Below are 26590 nucleotides of genomic sequence, written 5' to 3'. Positions count from 1 at the left end.
GCACGAGCTTTTACGTACCATTTTTCACACATCAGCTAGAGATGATGCACAGCAAATGCAACTCTTTCAGAAATCCTCAGGCCAATACTATATACAGCTGTGCAAGACAGCTGTCAGGAATGGGTCCAAGGGCCCTTCCAAATAACGCAAATTCCAAACATAGATCTCCCAAAGACAAGAGGAGAATTCAGTAGGGACTTCTGATATGATATTGAAATAAGTCCCTCAACTGGCAGCACCCTTAGCAGAAAGTTCAGGGAGTAAGTCACCAGTGTAGCTGTGGTCAATAATATTAACAGCTCACACGTGTACACACACACACACACGTCATACCCATTTAAAAAGAAAAAAAAAAAGTTACACCGTCACTTTGTAAGCAGTCAGTGACAAGAGTATAGTGCTAGACACAGGCTGATCATAGAAGTCTGGTTACAACTCTGGAAATTGCATTGACTCCACAAATAGACTAAGTGTTTCTCAAGAGAGTTGTGGAAGAACACACAAGCACTATTTGTAGTTTAAAATGTAAAATAAACACTTTTCCCCCCTTGAAAATACCCAAGGGGAGACAGGGGTATAGGTCTATGGGAAAAGTTTTGTCACCTCCAAGACCAAGTCCCACAGAAACAGAGGTGGATCCAGGATCTTTGTAAAGGCAGCAGTGACTGACGCTGCAGGGATGGCTATACACCACTGGTCCCAGCTCTGCCTCTCCTGCCAACCCCACTCACAAGGCAGACCAAACTGCAGGAGCAACAGGGATCTTTATTTAAGCCCCACAATCAGGTGAATCGTCTCCCCCCCGCCCACCTCTGACACTGTCTTTGGTTATTCCAGGGGCAGGGGGAGGCTCAAGAGAGACTTTCTTGTCCTGCTCTAGAGAGACTTATGTGGAACCTGGCTTTGGCCAGAGACAGCAGTGGTTATATTCTATGCCTGCTCCCAGGCTGGCAGGGAATGCATGGGAGGACCAGGCATGGAGGGGCAACCCTACCTGCCACTGCTGCTAAACCCAGCTCCCTGCAGAGCCCAGCTGGAGCAGGCAGAATCAGCTCTGGAGCCTCCCCACACTGCTGGGGCAGCCAGAAACAGCAACAGAGGAAGGAAGGTGCCACTAAGGTACAGAGGGGTAGTAATTCCCTGTCTCCCTTCCTAATTCAGGGACTTAAAAAAAAAAAAAAATCCCCAGCTGCTGGCACCTCAGCACTGTCAACTGAAAGGGGGTTGTTGTCCATGTCACTACACTCCCTCTGGATTCACCACTGAACAGGGACAATTCACCTCAGCAGCTAAGACCCTTTCAAAAGGGAACCAGAGCTGTTGCCCATGACTATAGGTAACTGTGGGCATCAACTTCTAGTATCCAAAAGAATGCTTACAGTTTGGCAAATCTAGCCTGTTAATAAAGTAACTTCCAACCAGTTGGATTTATAAACATCTCAATCCCACAAATAGAGTCATTAAATATAACTCCCATCCATGAAGTTCCCACAGCATCTGCAGATGTTTCCAGTTGCTAGAAATCCATTCAAAGCGCAGGAACCAAGACAAACACTATAACTTCCTGCCATGTTTCAATTAAAAAAAATAATGTAAAGTCAGATTAATCTTACTTCCCTCCCCCCTGCATCTGTCCCAATTATTCCAAAGAAGAAAATGTTTTCTTATATTTGTTTTAATACCAAACAATAGCAGCTCAGATTTCCTGCATGATGTGCAATATGAATGTTTGTCTTTACTCCTGTTCATCAGGAAAGTTTGGTTACAAGAACCCCATTGAAATGCAAATAATGGATAGCAATTTTTTTTTTTTTTATCAACTGCTATAGAAAATTACTCCGTAATAGAAGACACTCTCATTGCTGTATTATTTATGAAAAATACCCCATTCAATCCACACAGATGTCTACAGCTTTCTCATTTTCTGTGCGTGTCTACTGGGGCAATATTGTATGGAAGCAAAGCGGGCATTTTTTTTGTTTGTTTAAATGCAGAGGTAAAAAGTTATGCAACAGCTGAGAAATTGAATGAAACAACACTCGCCACAACAAAGTAACTGATAATGATTCAGATGCATCATACCAGTAACTAATAGGAAATCCTGGTTAAAAACATCTCAGGATGCGATCTGGCTTAAAGTACTTTTGCAACTAACAGTTTAATTTTAGGATATACCCAATACATAAACCAAATCTGCAAGAAAAATCACAACTCACAGTTTTGATCTTTTACACTTTAAAATAGGTCCCAATTAAATTACTTTCTGTAAAACCAGTTATAAGAATTCACACGAACTAAAGCCCAATTTACAGCAGAGGTTTTAAGAGACAGTAGATATATCAGACATTAGATTCAGCCCTTATATACTTTAAAGAAAGAAAATAACATCTCCTGATAAGTGATAATTACTGAAGTCAATGGGAATCTTCTGAATGAGCAAAAATGCCACAATAAAAGCCACTGCATGATATTTTTGATTATTACCATTTTAAGAGAGAAGACGCATGTTTAAACAGCTTTGTGTTCCTAAGTGTGCGCTTACATTCTTCCTAGATGGTCTGCAAAAGACAGGTTTACTATTGTAATGCTACTACTCCAATTCTTCTACTTTAATATAATTAGAAATAGTCTCAATACATGAATTCTACCCTTGACTAGTTCAGTTACTTTTTTTTCCCCCCAATCTCTAAAATAGAACTAGAAGATATATAAAAGTCTTTTAATTACAATTTTAAAAATCCATTAAAAAAAAATGGTAGATCATCAAAAGGTTTAATCTATGAAATTGGTACAGATCCTACTATCTAAGAAAAATGAATTATTGCTAATAAGCCAGCAGAGGGAGCACAAGTCACTATTTTATATGACTCACTAATAGTAGCGGCTGTAGATTTTTCCAAGATGTAATCCAGTTACATGACAGTTTAAAGAAAAAGGCCCTGGATTTTGGAGAAGTTAAGGTTTGCCTCATCAAAATAATAAAATTAAAGCAAGACAACATAAACCTTTTTAACATTTCAACTCAGAACTGCTTCTTTGTAACCACACATTATAAGATACATTTTAGTCACACTAACAGCATAAAGAAAGCCATTTAAAATAAATCAATAGAAAACACAGTCAGGAAGAAGACCTAAAACTGAAAGTAAAATGTACTCTCTGGAAAGAGGCAGACAAGGTTTCTTGGGTGAATCTGATATCTTTTATTAGACCAACCCAAATAGTTGGAAAATAGTTATTAAGCAAGCTTTCGGGTTCAAAAACCCTTCGTCAGGCTAAGGAAGTTTCAGCAGCTGGTGTGTGCTCTTCCTGGATGGAATGAAAAGTAAAGAAGCCAGGGGCTGGGCTGGGGAGTCAGTTGTCTCTGGAAAGAGACTTGGTGTACAATACTTAACTCTTATATAACAACATCTTCAATTTAGTTCCCTAAGCTATTTATCAGAAAAGTGACTGTAAACATTAGCATTGCTATTTTATAGATGGACATGTCAGTCATCACTACTGGGCACCAATGTCACTAGGGTCAAACAGAGTCATCAACAGACCCGGGGGCAGAAGCAACTTTTGACTCCTATGCCTATTTTTCATCCCTGCTGATGAATAAAATCAGTAAGTGTATAATGACAGTCAGAGCTCTACTGTCTTTAATGATGATGCTAATGCTCGTGTACACCACCTGAAAGTGTTATTGTTATTTCTTTCAAAATTATAGAAAACAATAGCCCCTCATGGTCTGTCTGGCGGAAAAGGCTATGCCCAATGTTGATAACTACTAAAATGTAAAAAAAACAGTTACAGGGATTGCAAGTAATCTGACATCTCAACTCAAGTTGAATAATCTTACAAGAGTACAGTCCAGGTGGTTTGAGTTTATCAACTCTTCAGAAAGGAAGTGACATGCACAATGATGCAAAAGTACAAATAAGAATAACATTTGCTGCCTGATTATTTATAGTTTAGCTGAGCAACAGCCAAAGGCTGAAATGGTGGTAATTATGAACACTCTACAAAAATCTGAAGAGTACAAACAGCAGAGTCATCAATTAGCATAATAAAAGAGGGCCTAAATGAGAATAGGGTCAAACAGAGGCAGTGAAAATTTGCTCTGGATATGTATATGCTGCCTAGGGGCATGTCCACACGTGCAAGCGTGTGCGCTTGCAGCAGCTCAAATAGAAGCGGGGCAAATTTGAGCTGGGGCTTCTTGCCTCAGTGCATGTGCTCAGACATGCACTTTGTTGTGGAGCAAATTATGCCACTTGGGGCAAAATAACCCTGTCTGGTTCCTACCGGATCTTCAGTCAGGGGGAGCTAGAGACCGGGGCCAGCACTTGTGCTGTCCCCAGCAGTATAAAAAGCTGCCCTGGCAACTAGCTCAGGGCTACTAGCTCTCAGGAGCTTCTGGGGCCCAGCCAATTGGTACCTGGGGCCACTACCCCTGGTGCCAGCTGGACTGCTGAAGCAGCCCTGAGAGTTCCCTGCACCCTCTACCCACTGCAGCAGTCTGGCAGTGGGGACTGCTGCCTGGCTGTGACCTGCTGCACACCTGCCAGACTCGGATGCGGACTGCAGAGCCAGCAGAGGCATCTGCCCCTCTGGGCCACCTGCCAGTGGACTGCGGTTGCAGGGTTGGCCTTTGTGCAGCACTACTGCCATTTGTGCCCCCTGCCCAGCCATCTGGGCAGCTATCATCCGGAAGATGTTCTGGGTGTGGTGGCCTGGTTTGAACTGTCAAAGCATGTCCTCCTGGCCCCAACTGGCCAGGAGGTCAGCCACAGCCAGCTGGGTCCAAGGTGCCAGCTCTGGGCAGGCAGGGTCCTGCCACTGGTCTCCCTGGCAGGAATTCTGGTGTTTCCTATTGGAAAACTGAAAAATCCCTGATAAAAAAAATCCCAAAGTCACTCTGTAAAATATCCCCAAATCCATGTTCCCCCACAAGTAAAACAAAAGACCACTGTAAAGAGAGAGAAAGAGCACGAGACAGAGACAGTGATCAGTTGGACAATGTTTTATTGATATATCTACAGTGTTAAAGCAAGTCTCTTATAATAAAAGGGAAATCTAAATACAGGTTTCATGAATTCATGAATACATATTTTGCTGCCCTCCCACAGGGCAATGGCCCCCACACAAAGGGGTGGTCCCCCACATAAGGGCTACAGCCCCCCAACAGGGGATTCAGCCCCCACACAAGGAGCTCAGGCCCCCAACAAGGGGTATGGCCCCTGCAGGGGCTACCACCCCCCCTGCAAAGCCCACATGCCCCACCCCAGCCCCCCCAACTGCTGCCCCACCTGGTCCCATCCCCCACCAGTTGCTGCAGCCCCCACAATGGCTGCCCCACCCTCCCACACATGCCCAATGGCTTTCCCACCCAGCCCCACACCCCAACTTGCACCCCCAGGCCCCCATCACAAAACCCCCAGAAAAAGAACAGAAAAAAAAATGGGGGGAAAAAGAAGCCTCTGCTTACCTGAGAAGCAGGGGTGGGAGGGCTCCAGGGCCTCCTGGCAGAGCCCCCTGGGCAGCACAGGGGCAGGAGGGCCCGGGCTGGGGCCACTGGGGCTGTCACCCTGCCCCGCACTGTGCAGGCAGAGCCCCAGTCAGACAGATGGCAGCTTCAACTGCCGGTAAGTGCCAGGGTTTTTTTTTTTTTGGGGGGGGGGGGGGGGAAGGTTTAAAGTATGGGTTGGGGGGCAGAGATGGGGGGCTTGAGGGGGATGGGGCTGGACAGGGCAGGGGTTGGGGGTTCAGGGGGACTGGGTGGGGCCATCAGGGTCTCTCCCAGTCCCTTCCCCCCTCCTCCAGCCCCCCGACCCCTTACTCACTGGCTCCAGAGTCCTGGTGCTGAAACACACAGACTCACTGGCCACTTGTTTCAGCACCAGGGCGAGGGGCAAACATAGAGATGCTCCGGTAGCTCTTTGGAGGACCCAGCCTCTATTTGCCTTTCCCGCTTTTTTATATTTTACTTTTTTTAGACCCCTGGACATTCCCGCACGTGCCTCTAGCCCCGCCTCAAAGGGGTTTGAGGTGGGGCAAGAAGCACGTGCGCATCATGTGGACGCGCCCTATGAGATTTGCTAGCCTGTGGAGTGGTCCCCGAGAGAGGGGTCCATTTCTAGAAGAAATTAAGAAATTTCAGATTGAGTGTACTCTGAAACCATTGAGCCTGGTTGGCACTGGCTAGGACAGGCAATAGTATGTACAGTTATAGAGGGTGAGGGCAGCTTGCACTGTTTTAATCAAACTCTGCCTCAAAGGACACCATACATCTTAGAGCAGGGGTTCCCAAAGTGGCCCATGTGCCCATGGAGGTACGCAAGACATCTCTGGGAGGGTATGCAGGGGTAACGGCAGGTATAATTTTAATTATAATAGTTGGCATTTAAGGAGTTAAAATATAAAACGTATGCTGGTAGGAATCCACAGGCAGCTGGTAAATCTGGAAGGGGGTACACAATAAGAAAATATATTGGGAATCTCCGTCCTAAATTAAGTGTAATCCATTTGATTCATTAAAGTCTCCTGGTCATTACATAAATGAAGACCTCCTAATTTCATTTCACATCCAGAAAAACTAACTTTGAGTTGTTGGTTTTTAAAAAAGTATCACAAAAATGTATCGGGTTTAAATTAAATAATTTACTCCCATTGTCAGTATGCTGCCAGAAAACTCTTGGAAATACCTCATTCTCTCTCTCTCCTCATTGCTTCCACCATCTGCCATTAAAGGAATGCTCTCCCAGTGAATAGATTCCTTTTTTACATTTGCTCTGGGATACAGAGCTGGGCACTTTTTTACATGTGCTCTGGGACACAGTGCTGGAAACTTTAATTAGCGAGCTGCACTAATTAAAAGTGCCCGCACATCACATGTCCCCGTGCTGAAAAGAATGGCAGCAGGGTGCTCTGAACTAAAGCTCAACGAACATGTTTTATTTCAGAGTGCCCCACCACTATTGTTTCAGTGCAGGGATGCACAGGGACAACAGTATACATGACGCAGAAGGCTGCAGAGCATGTCAATTTCCATGCTTCAGCAGACTAGATTAATTACCTGGATTTCCAGCGCGTCAGAGCAGACTCCCCCAACATCTATAAGAGCCCTTTGAGCCCAATGTGTTTTGCTCACCCACTTCAAGTTTTTGAGAAGACAAGCTGTAGCTTTTTCCTAGCAGGATACATCTTGTACTGGATGGACAAGCTATACCAATTTAGTTAACCCCATGCAAACTCCTATGGCCCTATTTCAGTTTAAACTTAAAAACTACTCTAATTGATTGAGACTAAATATAAGCTTGGTTTAAACCTGGTGACGAGCCTACAGAGCCTTTTATATTAGTTTAACTAGATCTACATGCATAGGGGGTGGGAGCAGGGGCATGAGCCACCCCTGAAATTGGCCCCTGCTGGCTGGGGCTTGGGGAGCACCGGCCAGTGCCACCCCCCAAAAAAGCACTGGCAGTCTTTCTGGTTTTGCCAGCACCACTTCCAGTTTGCCACCAGCACTTCCAGGGTCGGCCACTAGGGGACCTCCCCTCCCCAGTCGCCAATTGGTCCCTGGTGCACCCCCAGAGCCAGAAAGCACCAGTTGCCCATGCCTACATAAAGTAGTTGCATCTTTAAACAAACAGGTTAGATCTGCATGCATGTATACCATTAGTTTCCATTTGTTCTTGTGCTCTAGCCTCCCTCTCCTTGTTCATGTCACTCACTATACAGAGTACTTCCTGTATGTTCATAATTGTTTTTTAGTTCTGGTTGGTATTGTAATACAACTAAGAAGTGCCCCCCCAGCATCATGAACCCAGCCTACATGACAATTTTCAGAAAAAAAAAAAAAAGATACTGATTTTAACAGCCCACTCCATGAAGCACCTCCCACTCCCAAAGTCAACTGGACTTGTGGGTGCTTTAAACGCTTGACTTAAGCTTAGGAGTTCTGCATTATTTCAGGTTTGTTACTGGTTTCAGACCCTGAATATTATGCTGAAATATTTGGTAGCTTGCTCTCTGCATTCATTTTCCTAGACCTTGACACACATTTTTTTAAGTTTCCTTTCCTGGAGCACATTCAGTCTTTCTGAGTGATTTCTAAGACCATTTGTGACACTGCCCTGTCATTTTTGGGCTGTGTCCGTACCCATAGTGGTTGTATTATGAAGCAATGTCTGGTATCAGGCACTTGTCAAATGAATTGCTCTCACTTGGCATTAGACATAATCTATAAATGCAAAGGTTTGCCAGACTATTTTGAGAAGGAATAAAATAATTTAATTAAATTTCTACATTCACAAATTTCTATTTACTTTCACACCTTCATATTACACTGTTACCTACAGCATCTGCCAGAACAGACTTTTCTTGCCACACATGTAAGCTGCATTAAATTAACACATTTTTTGTACATTAAAAGGAAAATATTCCCATGAACGTTAAGCTCCTATCTTCACATCTCAGCAGTCATTTTCTAACCTCTTTTCTAATTGAATACAACATACATTGGTGAACAACAAAAAACCCCACGTTTAAAAGTCAGTCATTTGAAATAGTTGATTTATAATTCCGGTTAATTCTGACTGGGGCTATGGCCATGCTAAAAGCTCTATACCAACATAGGAATTTTGTATACTATACAAATTGCCAGTTTGGATACTGCTATACCAGTAAACCATGCTTTGTATTGGGAGTCAGAATCACTCCCACAAATAAAATGCATACCAGTAAAGGCACAATTCTGTGAGCGTAAATTCACTAAGGGCTTCCAGTAAAAGAGTCCTGTCACTCAAGGATCAGACTTTTTCATATCTAACCTGACATAGCATGCCAGCCCCAATGTAAATCTGACCTAAATCCTATGTTTACAGGAAAGCAGACAGAGAAAAATCCAGTTTAGTAAGAACCTTCCTTCTGCCCCCATACCACCAATACAATAGTGGCAGAGACTGATGCAGCTAAAAAAGAAAGATCCATTTGAAGTACACGTGGACAGTGGCAATACATGCTAACCCACATCAATATCCTGCTGCATTCCTGCTTTGTAAAGACCATCTGTAAAAGCAAAGAAATCAAAGTCCTCACTGTAGTGCAGGTTTGGACTGCTCTGCTAAGACTGAAGTTTTTCAAGTGGTACTCTTGCAGGCCACACTAGCACATGAAGCTGCAAACCCATTTTAAATAAGGCACAGAACAACCTTCAGATGATAGCCATGTAATGCAACATATGTTACCATGGCACATCTTATTTCCAAAATTGCCCAAACAAGCAACTCCTCTCCCAGATACATGAGGAAAGCGTAGTGGGGATTTGTTCGAGTTCCTTTTCCATATGAACCTTAAATATCCAACTCAGTAAAGAACAGATGAGTAAATTTTGCACCCCAAATGGTGTATTTGAGCATTAGTTCTGAAGGCTGAATTAGTCTCTGTATTAAGATTTATATATCACCTGAAAAGACTCCAAGAGATTGTTACTACATGCACACAGTAGATAAGGTGGCAATATTAAATCTGATCATCTACGCAAGGTTACTTTTTACATAAGAAGAATTATGCTGGAGCTATAATTTTGGAAGCCTTTCCAGTTTTCTAGTTGTATGTTAAGTGAAGTGGATCAACTAAAAATGAGACTCCTGCTCCTTGTCATGATGAGTACCCACTGTTATTGTTAATATACTGCTTCATTACACCCAATATACAGTCTTACAATCAATTAGTCTATCAGTAAACTTACTTGTTTATTCGAAGGTTAATTTTATAGTCATTTGCCGATTCTGTACTAAGTGAAGCAGCAACAGAAGTAAGTTGTTTGGCACATCATCTTCCCAGAGGGAGTCAGAAAATATCCCAGTAAAATTAAAAGTACTAGCACCCATTAAATTCTATTTAGGCTTTGTATGCAAGACCTCCAATAACTTTAATCTTTTATGGGGTATAACCATTTTCCAGGAATTTCTCATTTGGATCATTGATACAAACTGAAAATGAACTAAGTAAGCAGCTTCTACAACTATGTCAATATTTTTTAAAACTTTATCTATATGCCCTCTAGCCTTAGTAAAGAGTATAATAGTTTAAAGTGTGTTTGTTTTGAAGAAGAGCGTGTCATGGACATCTTTCCTTACGAAGCATAATAACTAGCTATATGTATGATTAGAGATGCAAGATTAGTAGAGATTTAGATTTCCAACTAACAGAATTAGCAAACGGAATTCCCTCTCAAAAATGATGAGGTGCAATTTAAAGGTCTATGTTATGTAATGGTTCATAATGTTGAAGAAGTATGTTTTATACTTTTACACGAAAGGCCAGATTTTCAAGAGTTAAGTTGTATGCACACCTACAATAAATATAGAGAGGTGGTGAGCTATGTTAGTCTGAAGCCAGAAAAAAAAGCAAGGCTGGGTAGCACATTGAACTGTTTATACATGTTATGATTTTCTAGGTTTAATCCAGACTACAGCCATCCCTATATATACACATGTGAACATCTGTAGTCCAAATTAAAATTGGCTCTAGTTCAAATGAACTAATCTTCATTGAATGAGGATTAAAATTAATGCAGACTAAGGCAGTCCAAATTAGGCAATTTAAACTGTATTAATTAACATTTATATATGGTATTGCTTTTAGGAAAAGCAGTCCTTAGGAACTCAGATAAGCAGTCCTTAGGAATGCAGATAAGCACTGCAAATATCAGTCTCTTCAAGGGGAACTCCATTGGGTTTCAGCAACACAACTGCTGGCTATCAGGCACAAAATAACACTTTTACAAAGTCAAATGACCCAACACTGCCTCACTCAGACTAAATGTCAGTATCCTGACTAAACCCCCAGTCCTGCCCAGGAACACAGGCTATTGGTCTGTGAACAAGGGAGCAAACCCCTTTGATCATATATTAACCCTTAACTTGAACCAAATTTGATTCAAATTATATGATGTGAATCAGTTAACACTGTTTAGAAAACAGTGAGCATGTCTAAAAGTGGAGCTAACATAAACATTCATAGGCAACAGCTGTCCTCTGATTAAGCAAACAAAGGTCTATGAAAAATTTGCCACTCTGAACCAGTTAGTCTCCAAGGTGTCATCCTGCCTTAAATCATATACTTAATGTAGAAGTATGCGTATATTTATACCTACCTTAGAAATTCCTGGGTTTAAAACTGTTTTGAAAATTTAGCTTCTTAGAGAGAACTGGAATTGCTCGATTCAAAGCCTTCCTGAAAACCTGGCCAACTGCAAAATTGTTCTTGGGAAACAGGAACCAGAATTACCAGTATGCTGCAGATTTTTGCTATGGCAGTTTTCTGAGAAGAACTATGCAAGCACCAATTTAAACCAATGTATCTATACTTCTGCAACACTCTGTCTAGCCAAGACTTTAAAATCTCCTTCAGAATTTGTTTTATAGCTTCCTTCCTCATAGCTGCTAGATTAGACTGGATTAGGGAGGGAACTGGATTAAGACATAGTTACTATAGGCCAGTATCAATGCCCCTATTCCAAAAGTCGTTTGATCATAACAAAATCTCTCTCAACTTTCCTTAAAAATGTAAGTCTCCAGGCTGCACATTAAAGAGAAATTTGAAAACAGGAGCCAAATGTAAACTTAGTGATATCTAGCTAAATTAAAGGAAGACTTGAAGTAGTAGTTCTGTGAGGTCTGACCTGCCCCATTATTCTAAATGGGGCCAGGCAGATGAGGCTCACTGCTTTGGCATGCTCAAACACTGTTCCAGAAGAGAACTAAAGCTCTAGCAGGGAAAGAGAATGCGTAAGACCTAGACTCTATGCAGGCAAGCACACTAAACAGCAAGATAAATATTGCATTTCCTAGTGAGAAGGGAATCCAGAGGAATTGAACACCATTGTCTGCTGCCACTCCTGACTGGACACAGAACTACAGTACTTCCAAGTTCCCTGTCATTAAAACATGCCCCTGTTGCACCAAGGCGGCTTGTGTTTAGGGACCAGAATTGCTTTAATCTGGTTTTACTACTGAAATCACCCCAGTGAGTATTTAAACCAGGAGGTGAATGGAGACAGCAATATTAAAAGACTGGGTTGAGAATGAAAACTGTGCTGTTCTGTTGTTGGCTTTGCCAAAGAATTGTTGTTTGTATTACAGGAAATCCTAACAGTTACAACCAAGATTGTGTCCCCACTATGCATCACTCATACGCAGAATAAGAACCAGTCTCTGCCATGGCAATAGTACCATCCAAAACATAAAACAGAGGGTGGGAGGGAACATTATTCTCCAAAGAACACCGGGCAAGTTAATGGCTTCCACTCCGTAGCTCTACCTATCACACTACACCACACTACACTGCCAACAAGAGGGTCTCAAGCTTCTTAAAGGCCTGCTTCTATCATTATACAGAGGCGTATTTAGGCTTAGAGTGTTCTTTAAGGACTGCATCATGGCTAGAACCCACTGGAACAACACTGGCCTGGCAAAAATTCTGGACAGTACTGCAGTCGTAGCTCTGCTGCCCAGGCAGAGGAGATAGCTTGCTATTCTATTTCAATCCATAACACAACAGGACACACTCCACCTTTTCCACAGCATGTATGCCTTAGTACAGTAGCCTGAATCATTGTGCACCATTTTGAGATGCTCAACAGCCCCTAGCGCTGCCCTCTCTTGTTGCTGCCGCCACCTGGATCCTGCCTCAATTCCCTGACTTTTAAATGGCGGGGGGAATCGGGTGTCCAGACTGCAGGAGCGACAGACAAATGGGGCAGAAATGTCTGTTTTAAGACACAGAACTGGGAGAGGCCCTGCAAAACAGGATTATTCATAGCCCTCAGAAGGGGGAGTGCCCTCCTGTTTATGCACATGGTCACAGTGGGTGACTAGCAGCACTGGAGCCCTAATCTGACACCTGCGGCTCAATGACAAGAGCTCGCAAGGTACAGGAAGGCAGCAGAATGGGCAAGTGTACAGGAGGCCATTGCACTGCTCAACAAGGTGCAGACAGAGGGCAGAGCAACCCCTCCCAAGGCAGGGAGAGCCACTTGGAGCCAATGCAATGACTCAACATGAATCAACAGGACCTTCAGCCCCTGCCCCCACAAAGGCTGCCCATGCTTCCCCACATCCCCCTTATACACATCCCTCTGCTGCACCAGGGCAGCCTGGAGCAGCACCCTGTTCACTCTGAGCTCTCACAGCGTGGCCTGGCCTCTGCCTCCAAGTGCCTGTGCCCATTCCATAAATATCCCCGATTACTGCTGAACCCAACATCTAATCCACTTAAGTAACTTAACAGCCTGAGAGTCCTCAAGGCTGCCGCCCATGGATGGCTGCACCCAGGAGCCCCAGGCTGGCTGGAGAGAGCAGCTTGCTCCAACATGGCAAAGCATTTGTGTGATTTCTAGTAAGGTTTGTGAGGAGGGTGGGGAGTTCCTGGTCATCTCAATCAGCTGCCACCACTGGAGGGGGGGGGGGCTAAAGCCATGAGGTATTGAGTCTTGGAGGCAGATTCAAGTCACTGGACTGGTCTTGCTTCTAAATTCCCTGAACACAGCCCTTCCTTCTCTCAAGAGTGCACTGCTCACTCAACAATAGCATATGCTCCCCAGGCTGTTTATTGAAGGAGCTGTTTTCTCAGCTTTCCCCAGGGCTTCTCTATTTGTAGAAAACCTGGGAAGAGTCACCCCAGCATCACTTAAAAACAATGATCTACTCATTCTTCTTCCAGCAGCCAGGCAGCAGGGCTACGCCACTTCGCTGCGTAGCGCCAAGAGAAAACAAGCTGTTCACAGGCTTCTTCTGCATTGCTAAGTAAGAGCTGGGGAAAGTGAGGGAGGGCTTGATGATGCTGCTCCCCTGCTCCTGTTCTGGAGAAACATTCCTGGTAACTACTCCTAAAACCCAAGACTGGGGTCTTTATGGAAAGAGATGGGATTTGATCTAGCCCCTCCAGGCAGCTGGATGTTTTCCAGACCAGCTTGCGTGACCTTACCCCTCACCAAGTGAATCATGAATGCAGCCTCACAAGTTTGGAGTACACATCCTAAGCCTGAATACTTGGCATCAAGAGACATGCTCACCACACTATGGGACAGAAGGCAAGCCCCATAGCAGACTCTTCGGTTCCATGTAAATGACTTCAGCCTAACGTTTGTATTCTTGCATCTGTCAGAGTTTCTCCTACTGGAGAACGGGATAAACTTTAACATGAGCATGCAAGAGGAAGGAACGGGAAAGAAGAAGCTCTTACAGCAGGGGTTTGGGGAGGTTCCACCGACACCCTCAAGCCCCTTTTGTTAACTCATCCATAAGGCAGACGGAGGTGCACGCAGCTGTCTCACAGGCTTAAAAGGAGATGGGGACCCAAAAAGGATTTGGAGCCACTGCTCTATAATACTTCTTCCCATCATCCCAGGGTATGCTGAATCCCTCAGGTCCTGTGCAGGACCACTAGTTGCAAAAGCCTCTAAAGTCAAAGCAGCGCCCCATCCTACTGTATAGCAAGAATGCGCACCCCACTTAGGCCAGTACTTTTTCTCCAGCAATTTAGATAAACAAAACTAACGGGAGGGGAACACTTAACTCTGCAAGATTTAACACCTGAGCTGCAGCGATTTACTTGAGAATGAAGGCAGCCAGGACTCTCACACCTCCTGCTCCTACACCTGGCAGGTCCAAAGCAGGGAGGGGGCAAAAGGCCACGGCCGTCTCCCCCAGGCCGAGGCGCGACACGCCGCGACCCGCCTACCGCTGATGCAGCGGCACGAAGCGCCGAGGCGCGCCCAGCCGGCTGCGGTGACCTCCCGCCCGCAGGGGACGAGGACTCCGCGGGCAGAGCAGGAGCGGGCTCGGGGGAAAGGCCAAGCCCAGCCCCGGACAACACGCGGCTCCGCGCCCGCCGCCTGCTCGCCCCGGCCAGGCCGACCCCCCCGCGCGCTCCCACGGGCACAGGCAGGAGCAGCCCGGCGGCCGCGGGCAGAGGCGCCCCGGGGGCCGGACGCTGCCGAGGGACGCGGCACAGCGGGACCAAACCGCTCTCCCGGATCAACAGGTTTGTGCCCGGCCCCAGCCCCAGCCCGGGCTCCGCTCCCTCGAGCCGTGAGCGCCGCCCCCTTCCCTGTCGGGGCGAGCGCCTCGGCGCCCGGGGGCGGCTCAGCCGGGCCGGGCCAAGGCCCTGGGGGCACCGCCGCACCCCGAGCCGCGGGCACCCGCGGGGCCCGAGCCGAGCTCCGCTCCCCTCCCCTCCCGCCCCGCGCTTACTTGTCGTGCCGGGCGACGTCCGGGCCGGGCCCCGCCGGGGGCGCGGGGAGGGCGCCGGGCTGCAGGCGGCATGCGGCCAGGTGCCGGCGGTGCTCGTCGTGCAGCCGCGCGTTCTCGTGGTACAACTTGGCCACTTGCTGCTCCAGCTCGTCGATGCGCCGCTTCTGCTTCTCCAGCAGCTCCTGCTGCGTCTCGATGATCTTGTTGAGCTCCTTGAGGTACTCGGCCGCCTTGCTCGGGTTCTCCGCCGGGCTCTCCATGGCTCCGCGCCGGGCTGCGGACGGGGCGAGAGCACGGGCGCCGGGGCAGGGCGGGGCGCCGAGAAATCAGCCCCCGGCCGGAAGCGGCCGCCGCGGGGCCGGGCCGGGCCGCGCTCCCCGGGGCTAAGGGCGCCCGGCAGAGCGCGGCAGCCCCGCGTGGCGGCTGCTGCTCCGGCCGCGGCTCCCGCTCCGGCTCCGCGCCGCCATTGCTGGTGCTCGCGGCTTCCTCCCGCCCAGGGGCCGGCGCCGGCTGCCGGAGCTGCTGCAGCTGCTGCGAGGAGTCCGGCCGCCGCTCTGCCGCTGGCGCACGGGCGCTGCCTTCTCCTCCTCCGCGAGCCTCTAGCCCGCGGGGCCCCGCGCCCCCATGGAGCCGCCGGCGGCAGCAGCGAGGCGCGGCGGCTGCTCAGCACCCGGAGGGCGGGTGGCCGCACCGCAGCGCGCCGCCCGCGGCTCAGCGCCCCCGATCGCCGCCGCCCCCGCCGCCGCCGGGGATGGATGTGCTCTGCTCGGGTCTAAGTGGCAACAGCTGCCGCCGCCTCCGAGGGCCGGGGAGTTGGCTGCGAAGTGCCCGGGATCCCCGCGCCGAGCCGGCGGGCAGGGACGTGGCGGGGGGCTGGCCAGGCGGGCGCCGCGCCGAGCATCCCAGCGCCGCTGGAGCTGGAGCTGCCGCCGCGGAGCTGCTGGCGGCCGGGCCGGGCGCTCACTCCCCGGCGCGGGGCATGGCTGGGGGAGAGGGGCGGCCCCTGCCACCTGCGCAGGGCGAGGCCGGGGGGCGGGGGTTGCCCGAGGCGGGCGGGGGGTCCCGGGCGCACGGGGCAGGAGCAGGGACCCGGACCCGGACCCCGCTGGCCTGAGCCAGGCTGCGGGGCGGGCTCTCACGCGGAGGCCGAGGTGTGCCCCCAGCCGGTGACTGCCGAGGCTCCGCCGCTTGCCTCCACCTGCCGCGGCCCGAGCTCGCCCACGCCGGACACTCCCGCGGGAAGGCGGGTCAAGCCCGTTTGCCCCTGAAGGAGCTGCCCTTGGCGTGAGACCTGCTGGCAGCTCCGGCTGCCTGCGGCCGGGGCTGAGGCACGGCTGGGTAGTGTCTGAAGAGCCCCGGGGCGCTGCTGGCCCGGGGAGGCGAGCTCTCCTCCCCTGCAGGCGCCCGAGGCCGGCCCGGCCCTGTCCAGGTCGAGGGAAGCGCGGCATCCTGTCAAGACTGCGCCAGGCTGGAGAAAGTTCCTGGGCGTCCTGGCCGAGTTGCAGCGGGTGCCTGGAAAACGGGGGGACCCGCGGAGGGACTGGGAGTGGTGCTGGAGCAGGACAAAGGACATCCTGCTGCAGCAGGACAGGAGGAGGGATGTGAAGGGAACTCTCACGCCTGACTTCTTCCATTCTTTTTGCCCCATTATTTCTGTCTCCTTTCTCTTCTAGGATCAGTCGCTCCCCGCTTTTCCTCCTCTCCCTCCACCCCCCAAAGTTTCCAAGTTTTCAGCGAGTCAGAAATTCTCCGACTGCAGTTGTTGCTGTTGTCACTAATTCACTGGCCCCCACGTTCTGCAGAGTCAGCTCTTCTGGAGCCTGCTTTTCTCATTAGCTTTTGCCAGGATGCATCGCTTCTGGAGCATGGCTGATTCAGCACAGTGGGGAATCAGAAGGCCAGTGACAGCCATGGCTATTGACAGCAGGATCCGATCTTCTGTAGACAGCAGGATCTGACCCCTCCATGTTTTGAGGGACAAGCCACTGGCATTTTCACAAGCACATAACTTTTCTTTCAGCACATTATATCAAAACTGAGGTGGCAACTCCAAAAAATTGATTTCCCCCAGCTGCCAAATTTAGTAAACTTCTGAATAGGGAAGGTTGAAATCAAAAAGGGAGGGAAGCTTAGAGTTTGAAATGAAGTGCAGCTCCTCTGACAGTTTGCCTTGAGCATGCTTAAACTTCTGTCTCGGAAAGTATGTGAATTGTCATCAAATCTATTTTTTCACCATGGATGCAGTTACCTCCTGTAAAGGACTGTTTCTCCTTCTGGAGTAATCGAATCATGAAGAATAGCGTACCCTGGAACAAGTGAATGAACTGCTGTAAATAGGAAAAAAAACTCCACTCTGAACAGTCTTCCCTGACCTCTGTTACTGCTGTTGTATCATATTTAATGTATGAGGGCACAGGGGCAGACCAATTAAAGCATCTCCATAGAGAGCCCGAGGTGTGTGTTTGAGTCTAGCTCTAGACTTGTGTCAACGCTGCTGCTGGTTGATCCAGCTCCAAGCGGGTACCTGGCTGTTGGGCTGGGCTACTGGGGAGCAAAAGGGGGCCAGGTGTAATGCTACTGGCTACAGGCACTGATGTCTCTTAACCAAGCTAGCCTGAAGATCTGTCTAGGCTTGGGACAGACTGTGGATGTAGATTTAATGTGCATATAAGGATACAAAGTTAAACGTAAACCCTTCCATGAATTGATCAACTTTCCTGGTTGGAGAACTGTAGAGAGTCAAAATATCTTTCCAAATTGGTTTTGCTCTAAAAAAAAAAAAAAAAAGAGGCGGAGAACATTGGCATAGTAAGAAAATAAGCATGCCTATAACTGAGAGCAATTAACTAATAGCAAAAAAGATGTAAAACACCAAGATCCTCCCTTCACTGCAGTGTCCTAGTTGGGCAACCTGCATGTCATTAACTGACATAGCCAGGTTATTCATCAAAGGTTTAAATCTAGAAACAAAGGATATGGAGAAACCCACAAGCAAAATAACACGTAAGTTACCCCAAACTCATTAGTTAGTATGCATTAAAAGCTTATTAAGCATTTCCCAATAATGAAACAAGTGGAACAGCAGCAGCAACTAATATAACTAATATTTGCTTAAAAGACATCTTTAGTAGGTAGGTATCCAGATTGTAGCTGTATTAGTCTAGAGGAAAAGGCAATAAGGACTCATAGCAGACATGGTATCTTTTATTAGACCAACAAGATTTTTGCAAAAAAAAAATAATTATTTAATTGCAATCTTTCAGGCACAAACACCCCTCATCAGGCATTGGAGAAAAGATTGTACAAGTTCTCCTGGGTAGAAATTAAAGTTCATATTTCATAGGATTTCACAGAGGAGTCAAAAGATATTATCTCTACTATGAGTCCCAATTGCCTTTTCCTCTAGATGAATACAGCTACAACCTGGATACCTGACACATGGAAGATATCAAATTTTAGCTGATTTTTAAAAAAAAATGAAATTTTTATATTTTCCCAAGCAGGAAGCAACTGTGGCCATCTCAAATCTGAGATCCTGCTCCTGCCTTTGTTTCAAGGTAATTTGCATCACCACAGATCCTCACAGGAGGTGAGAGGCTTCACACCAGCTGTGAACTGACTGTTCAGAGGAGTTTTCCATCCATTGACTCCTCTGTGAAATCCTATGAAATATGAACTTTCATTTCTACCCAGGAGAACTTTTACAATATTTTCTCCAATGCCTGATGAAGGCTGTGCCCAAAAGCTTGCAATTAAATAATTTTTTCTTTGCAAAAACATGCTGGTCTGATAAAAGATATCATCTCTACTACCAGTCCTGATTGACTTTGGTAGGTAGAAATTTCAGAGTGCATGGAATGGAGAGAGCTTTGCTGAAGCAGCATAAGTGAAGCCAAACTTGATTAAAAGGATTTTTCCTCCCATCCTTTTACAGATTAAAAACAGCAGCTCTCATTTCTCAAATTAAATAGTTACGTCTTGCTTTCATCTTTTCTTTTGCCCCATTAAGATAAGCTAACAGGAGAAGAATCTAAGTGTGAAAGGCCCCAGCTGTGGGTCTGAAGCCTTTCCCTACAGGTTTTCTCCTGTTTCTGTGAAGATCCCAGTAATTTATCTACTCTCATGAGTTCATTAACAGGCTAATGAGATCACTTGTCAGTCAGGAATCCAGCTGCTTTTCCTCAGCCATGCTGGGGAGGGAAGAATTAAACCTATGCACAGTTTAGATATTCTACTCCCAGAGCCCCAGAAACTGGCTTTAGAGGGTACATCTAATCCTCAGCGAGTCCCTAGGAGCAACAAATGGTTTCCTAGATAGTAACTGGTGTCCTGTCTCTATTCCAGCAGTGTTTAGAAAACTGGGCAGAGTGGTTTCATCATAATGGGATTCTTCCTGTGAGTCCCAAAGGGACTCACATGCCCTGTCACGCTGGATAAACTACCAAAACTCGTAAACTCAGAAAATAAGTGTACTCATTGAATCAGTGACACATTCAGCTTTTATCTGCGTGAGAGACGGATACAAGTTGCTCATAAAAAAACAAATCCAACTGTACAGAGATTTGCCCAATTGGAAGAATAAAGGGAATTCAACCTGTGCGGGCCAGGCCCCAAGCCCGCCCTTGTCGTCATGCGTGGCGGTGATTCCGATCCCATTCTGGCCGCCGTGGGCAAGCCGGGGTCGTACCGGACCCGTCTCCGGTGCACGCGGGCTGTGGCCGTCAGCCCGGGCACGCGGGGTGGGAGAAACTGCGGGATGGTCTTGTGCACGCAAGTTAGAATTAGTCACGGAGGCGTAATGGTTGATTGAAAAGATTGTTTACTTACACCCAAAGATGGTATCGGTGTAGGCTGGATAAGTTTCCAGGCACAGCTCCCGCTTGAACCCTCGTTGGAGGACTCTGACAAAACGATTGCTCCCACGGAGTTTGCTAGGCTCCGCGGGTCCGGTCAAGTTGAACTCGAAAAGCTTCCCCGGAGCTATTCAGGCTCCGCGGGTCTGATAAGTTTTCCCTGGAGTTTGCTAGGCTCCGCGGGGTCCAAAATTACAGGAAAGGGATATGTCTAGGATTGCGCTCGGCGACGGGGAGAGGCGAGAAGTGAAAGCTCCGTAGGCTCGGTTCTATTGCCTCTCTCTGCCTACTTAGGGGAGCCGTGCCGGATCCGCGAGGGTCCACAGCGCTTGGAGATCTTCACACAGAATATCTCTCTCTCCTCCCTCCTCCGGTTTTCGTGGAGTCCTCCAACTTGGGCGGAAACCACACAAGCCTTTTGTACGGCTAGCAAGCCAATCGCTAGCCGCCACGTGTGCCTAAATTAAGAGTCGGCCAATAACATGGCGTAGACTCTAATACAAATGTCGGGAACTTCTTTGCGGCGAGCATCACTACAGCGCAAAAGGAATGCACACTGCAAAGAAGCTGTAATTTGGCAGGAAATCCCCCATTGCACCAGAGCTCTCTCTAGCAGCAGAGAGCTCTACCGTGCAAAGAAAGCGACAAAAATGGTGGAAAATAATTTAGCAGCGCCGAAGCACACACACAAACAAAAAATCACAACTTTGGGTTGTGACACAACCCTAACCTGTTTAAGTATGAAAGCTGCAGAAACAGCATTCTGTTACCTGAAATCATCCTTCATCAGGCTGTCTACTCTGTTCTCATAAACTAAGCAGGGTCTGGATTGGGAAGTGGGAGGGAAAACTTAAACATTATTCAATTAGTAGGTAGACTCTTCCTGCTGAGTCAGTAATGAATAAGCATCCCATTACAGTTCACTATATTTCTTTAAGAGCTGTATCAAAGTCCTGGCCTCTTGTGATTATTCATCTTATGGTTATCCAATGGCAAGTGGCATTCTTTGTCAAGGCCAAATTCTCACTGAAGCCCAGGGATGACAGGAGGGTCAAGACAGGAAGAGCATATCACTGTTAAGATACTTATTCATGTTCTTGTCTTGCATATTTCTCTTACATCTGGTTCTCAGTTTAGCATTATAAGAGCAAGAATGGTATTGTATACTGGACAATAGGCAGGGACCCAAGTGATTTCAGTTCAGTTCTTAATTCATGTTCAGGAACAAGGGGTCAGCAACTGGGCTGAATAGATCCAGTTCTTCAGATCAGAGGCACTTGGGTGGGTAGGTACTAGAACCCAGCCACTGCCACCTCTGCTTTTCCCTGTGCTAGCATGGGGAAAGTAACTGCTGCTACACCCCACATCCACAGGCCAGATCAAGAGGCTTCATGGTCTGGATCTGGCCTGTGGGCTATAGGTTACCAGTACCTATTCTGGACCTTCAACAAATTATTTCAGTTATTATTTGTGCCTCAGTTCCCCTATCTATAAAACAGCAGTATTTCTCTTCTCTGGCACTATCTACATAGGTTGTAGGTCTTTGGAACAGAGAGTGCCAACAACCGCAATGGTTTTCTGATCATGGTAAAAACCTTTAAGTGTCATCCTGAGTGCTAGGGGCTTCTGAAAATATGTTAACCAGCTACTTCCCCCACGTACAGTGGCAGGGCACTGGCAGAGCCCTTGTCTTTCCTGCTTTTACCTATGGGTATTGCAGGGTGTTCTTGGTGTTTCTGGTATCATACCTTATTTCTCTGTATGTGGACTTGATGCAGCAGTTGTGGGAATGTTTTGGGTTGGATCGCCTGCAAGCATGCAGTACTGGACTCACTGGCCCAGGAGGCCTCCTCCAATCCTGCATTTTGATAATACTAGCAATTTGCTGAAGCTGGCTAATACCTGGAATTACTGTTCCATGGGAAATTAAAATAAGATAGTTTGTCCTGAAATGGAACAGAAATGAAATTTTGAAATTTCCCATAGGATGGGAATTCCAAAACACTTTGAAAAGTTTAAAATGAAATGCCATTTTGACTTTTTCAAAATAAAATTTCCCAAGTTCTCTGGGAAACTTAGCCTGGAACTACTGGCTAGCCAGCACTGCCATCTTGCATCTGGGAACCTAGAATCCTGAAAACCTGGGCTGCTGAGAAACAAGGCACCTGGGAGACTGGTGAGGAGGGGCTGGGCAGGTGAGTGACAGGGAACTAGGCAGGGTTCCAACAGAAAACTGCCAGTATCCTGTCAGAATTCAATCAAAATCACCATGTTCCCTTGAAGTGTTTTGAATTCTGATGAACAAGCATTTCCAATGGAAAAAAAAGTCTTTCAGGAAATTTCTGAACAGCTCTATAATTTGAACATGTCCAAATTAATACATGCAAATAATACTCTGATTTGCCTTTGTGAATCAAGGCTGGTATATGCAAGGTTTTATTCTCACCTCCATGTGACATGTACAAAAGTTCATATCCATTTTATCTGACCAGTTTTGAAAGTTGGCTCTGTCAGAACTCAATAGTTAAGTGCCTCGGCACAGTGGAATTTTCTAGCACAATCAAGCTTTTCGGCACGGTGAAATTTTCCGCTACGGTGGAGAACCCCGATGCAGAAAAGCTCCCGCCATCCTTATGTAAATACGCACACCATTATTGGCCAGTTCTAAATTATTCCTACGTGGCGACTAGCAATTGGTTCGCTAGCTGTATAAAAGTTAGAGCAGTTTCCGCCCAATTCAGAGAACTCCGCACCCATCTCGGAGTGAACTTGGCGGACTGATCACCCACCAATGACTCCCCGTCATCGACTTTCCCAATGTACCCCGTGTCCTGCATACTTGTTGAATTGTTCACGGACATCTCACCTCGGTTTATAGAGCTCTCGTTCGGTAACTGAAATAACTTTCTGCCTACGCTGTATTCGTCGACAGTGTAAGTAAAGCAATCTCTTTGTTTAACCGATACACTTTCGTGCCTAATTCCGCTCCATCGGTCAAAAGTACCCGCCTGCCATTTCGGGGCTACTGGCCACAGCCCGGCCTACCACTCAACCGCCACATGGCGTCACAAACAGGATCTGGGGAAGACACAATGGAGTTAGAGTTAGTTAGAAACTGCCCCTGGCACAGTGAAAGGTGCCACATGATGAACGCTGTGTAACTAGGGGCACACATCGCCTATCACCAGGCGGGCGGAACGGGTGAAAGGCTCGTCAGCGGTTACTTTTCGCTGAAGGGGGAAGAGGGAGCTTCGAGAGAATGGGAAGCACATCTTCACGCTGGGGCATTCGGGTGTGTGATGGGTAGTGAGCGGGTCCTATTTAGGCCCTGCGAGGAAGTAAGCACCGTGTCCTTCACTGGAGTCAAACCGGCGGGCGCAGTAGACCCGACTCTGAGCCAAGAGTACGTCCACTGTATGCGACTCGTGCGGGGGGGTGGAGAACCGACGCCAATCGACCGGTTCAGTCCCCCAGCCCTGACGTCTGGACTGAGGGGCTGTGAGCTTCTTTCTGAGCTCCGTAAAAATCTAGAGGTGGAGGGACGCGCCACAACTGAGAGGGCAGGCCCGAAGTGCGACAAGGGGAGAATGTTAAATGTGATGTTCCGCACCATAACAACTTTGCTGCGGGAGAATGCGAATTTGGAAGCCCAACTGCTCACAGCCATTCAGGAGGCTAACGAGGCGGCAGTAAAAGAAAGCCCCGAGTCGACGCCATTTCAAGATGGCGCTGAGGAAGGAGTGAGCCGCCCGGAGAACCCGGGAAAGAAGGGCGGAGCTTCAGAGGAACCGGCGCGAATCTGCCCAGCGGCCCCGCCCACTGAGGTGACGTTGCTCCCGGCGGCCCCACCTCCTTGCCGCGGGGAGGGGGCATCGAGCAGAGGATTGCATCCGCCCCTCCCACCAGATACAGCACGGCTTCGACAGCAGCTCATCCTGTAGCAATAGTCAATTGAATAATCAATGCGCAGGATGCAGTTCGCACCACCACCTATCACGCTCGTACTTGGACTGAGTTACAAGAGTTATGCAAAGAATCAGAAATAAAGCCTAAAGAAACTCTGGCCACGTGGCTGGGACGCCTGGTCGTGGGGTTCAGATCCGACTTGCTGGACTTGGAAGAGACTAGCTTCCTAACTCGTCAAGCATCATGGAGTGGGGGGCATGCCACCAACATAGACATAGTAACGTGCAACATTCATTGGCCCATCCCACTTCCAGCGCTTATTGCGGGCCAAGTAGGCCACAAATCCCACGCATGGCACGACGGCCGCCCATCGAAGGCCAGTGCAGAACAAATTCTACTAGCAATAATAGGAATCTCATATTGTTCCTGGAACTCCAGAGTGCACGCACTGGGACTGACACTGCCCCAGCAGAGAGGACCGTGGCCTCACCGCCACCTGCGAAACCCTGGAATTGTTCCGGTGACTCTCAATGGTGTGGAAGCCTGCGTTGAAGTTTATGGAGGAAAAAATGCCGTCATCCTTCGGATTCTCCTCAACCCACTGGCTGGCCAACCCACGGGTAATCTTTTACGTCAACTCCCGCGACTACAGGCCCTTATGAAATCAGACATGGGCACTTCCACTGCATGCCCGATTGAGGCTCAGAGCACAAGCATCGCGAATCTGACCTTCAACGAACATTGCAACCGTTGCCGCAAAGAACGCCAGAGGAAAGGATCATGTTTGGATTCCTCCTACACCATTCAAGGCTCACTAAACTACAGCTATGAATCCTGGGAGACACGGGCCAATGGCAATTAGCATATGAACTAGGCTTCCAATATCCGGGGGAGCCGGACGATGAGTCATCTTACTGAGCGCGAACAAAAAACCATGTGGCGCCTAAGTTCATGCCGAATAAACTTGCATGGATCGTCATCCCATTTCCGCGTTGGTCGCATCTGTGAGCGTGTGAGAGAGAATCGTCCGGAGTGGAGCCGTGTCCGAGCACCTGTATCGTGTGCTTTGGGGAGGGCGGAAAACAGCAGAAAATTTAATTGGCTGTCCTGTCGTGTGCGCGGTTCCATACAAACACTGTAGTATAAATTAATTAACTGTTCTAAGAAATTTTTCTTTACATTTTTTTGCCCGAGGCCAAGGGTGCGTGGCGGAGGGAAACCCCCAAGAGAAGAAGAGAGATAGAAAAGAAGAGTACCGGAGACGCGGGGGCCTGACATGTGACTTCACCATGACACCTACTGAAGTCCTCATAATTGAACGTTTTATAACTAATATACTTACATGTATTTGTGTTTGCATTGGTTATTATTTAATTCGATCCGTTGAGGATGATCTTTTTTCGTTGTATGCTTTTGTGTATACCTTTTTACCATATGACGAGAGAGATGATGACGATTTAAACGATGTAAAAGGAGTAAAAGGAAGGCCCAGGGAGGAATAGGACCCCTGCTAAATGGGCAGAAGCAATTGGTGACAGATAGAGGGGACAAGGCTGAACTCCTCAACGAGTTCTTTGCCTCAGTGTTCCTAAGCGAGGGGCACGACAAGTCTCTCACTGGGGTTGTAGAGAGGCAGCAGCAAGGTGCCAGACTTCCATGCGTAGATCCTGAGGTGGTGCAGAGTCATTTGGAAGAACTGGATGCCTTTAAGTCGGCAGGCCCAGATGGGCTCCATCCGAGGGTGCTGAAGGCACTGGCCGACGTCATTGCAGAGCCACTGGTGGGAATATTCGAATGCTCGTGGCGCATGGGCCAAGTCCCGGAGGACTGGAAAAGGGCTAACGTGGTCCCCATTTTCAAAAAGGGGAGGAAGGAGGACCCGGGCAACTATAGGCCGGTCAGTCTCACATCCATCCTTGGTAAAGTATTTGAAAAAATTATCAAGGCTCACATTTGTGAGAGCCCGGCAGGGCAAATTATGCTGAGGGGAAACCAGCATGGGTTTGTGGCGGGCAGATCGTGCCTGACCAACCTAGTCTCTTTCTATGACCAGGTTACGAAACGCCTGGACACAGGAGGAGGGGTGGATGTCGTATACCTGGACTTCAGGAAGGCCTTCGATACGGTATCCCACCCCATACTGGTGAACAAATTAAGAGGCTGTGATGTGGATGACTGCACAGTTCGGTGGGTGGCGAATTGGCTAGAGGGTCGCACCCAAAGAGTCGTGGTAGATGGGTCGGTCTCGACCTGGAAGGGTGTGGGCAGTGGGGTCCTGCAGGGTTCGGTCCTTGGACCGATACTCTTTAATGTCTTCATCAGCGACTTGGACGTGGGAGTGAAATGTACTCTGTCCAAGTTTGCAGATGACACAAAGCTATGGGGAGAAGTGGACACGACGGAGGGCAGGGAACAGCTGCAGGCAGACCTGGATAGGCTGGACAAGTGGGCAGAAAACAACAGGATGCAGCTCAACAAGGAGAAATGCAAAGTGCTGCACCTAGGGAGGAAAAATGTCCAGCACACCTACAGCCTAGGGAATGACCTGCTGGGTGGCACGGAGGTGGAGAGGGATCTTGGAGTCCT

General features: G+C 47.9%; 1 protein-coding gene across 5 annotated transcripts in view; it reads right to left on the bottom strand.

Moving 5' to 3' along the window:
- The window catches only part of IQSEC1 (IQ motif and Sec7 domain ArfGEF 1), a 707630-nt gene extending 692064 nt beyond the window's left edge, over positions 1-15566 (bottom strand). For all 5 annotated transcript variants that reach the window (XM_059715837.1, XM_059715838.1, XM_059715839.1 and 2 more), the window contains exon 1: positions 15246-15566. In XM_059715837.1, the coding sequence (XP_059571820.1) occupies positions 15246-15505 (260 nt within the window). In that variant the 5' untranslated portion in view covers positions 15506-15566. The remainder of the gene's footprint in view (positions 1-15245) is intronic.
- Between the last annotated feature and the right edge of the window lie 11024 nt (positions 15567-26590).

This window comes from Alligator mississippiensis, chromosome 12 (genome assembly GCF_030867095.1).
Source record: "Alligator mississippiensis isolate rAllMis1 chromosome 12, rAllMis1, whole genome shotgun sequence".
Classification (NCBI taxonomy): Eukaryota; Metazoa; Chordata; order Crocodylia; family Alligatoridae; genus Alligator; species Alligator mississippiensis.
Note: the sequence above shows the minus strand (reverse complement) of the source record. Positions and strands in the feature narration are given on the sequence as shown.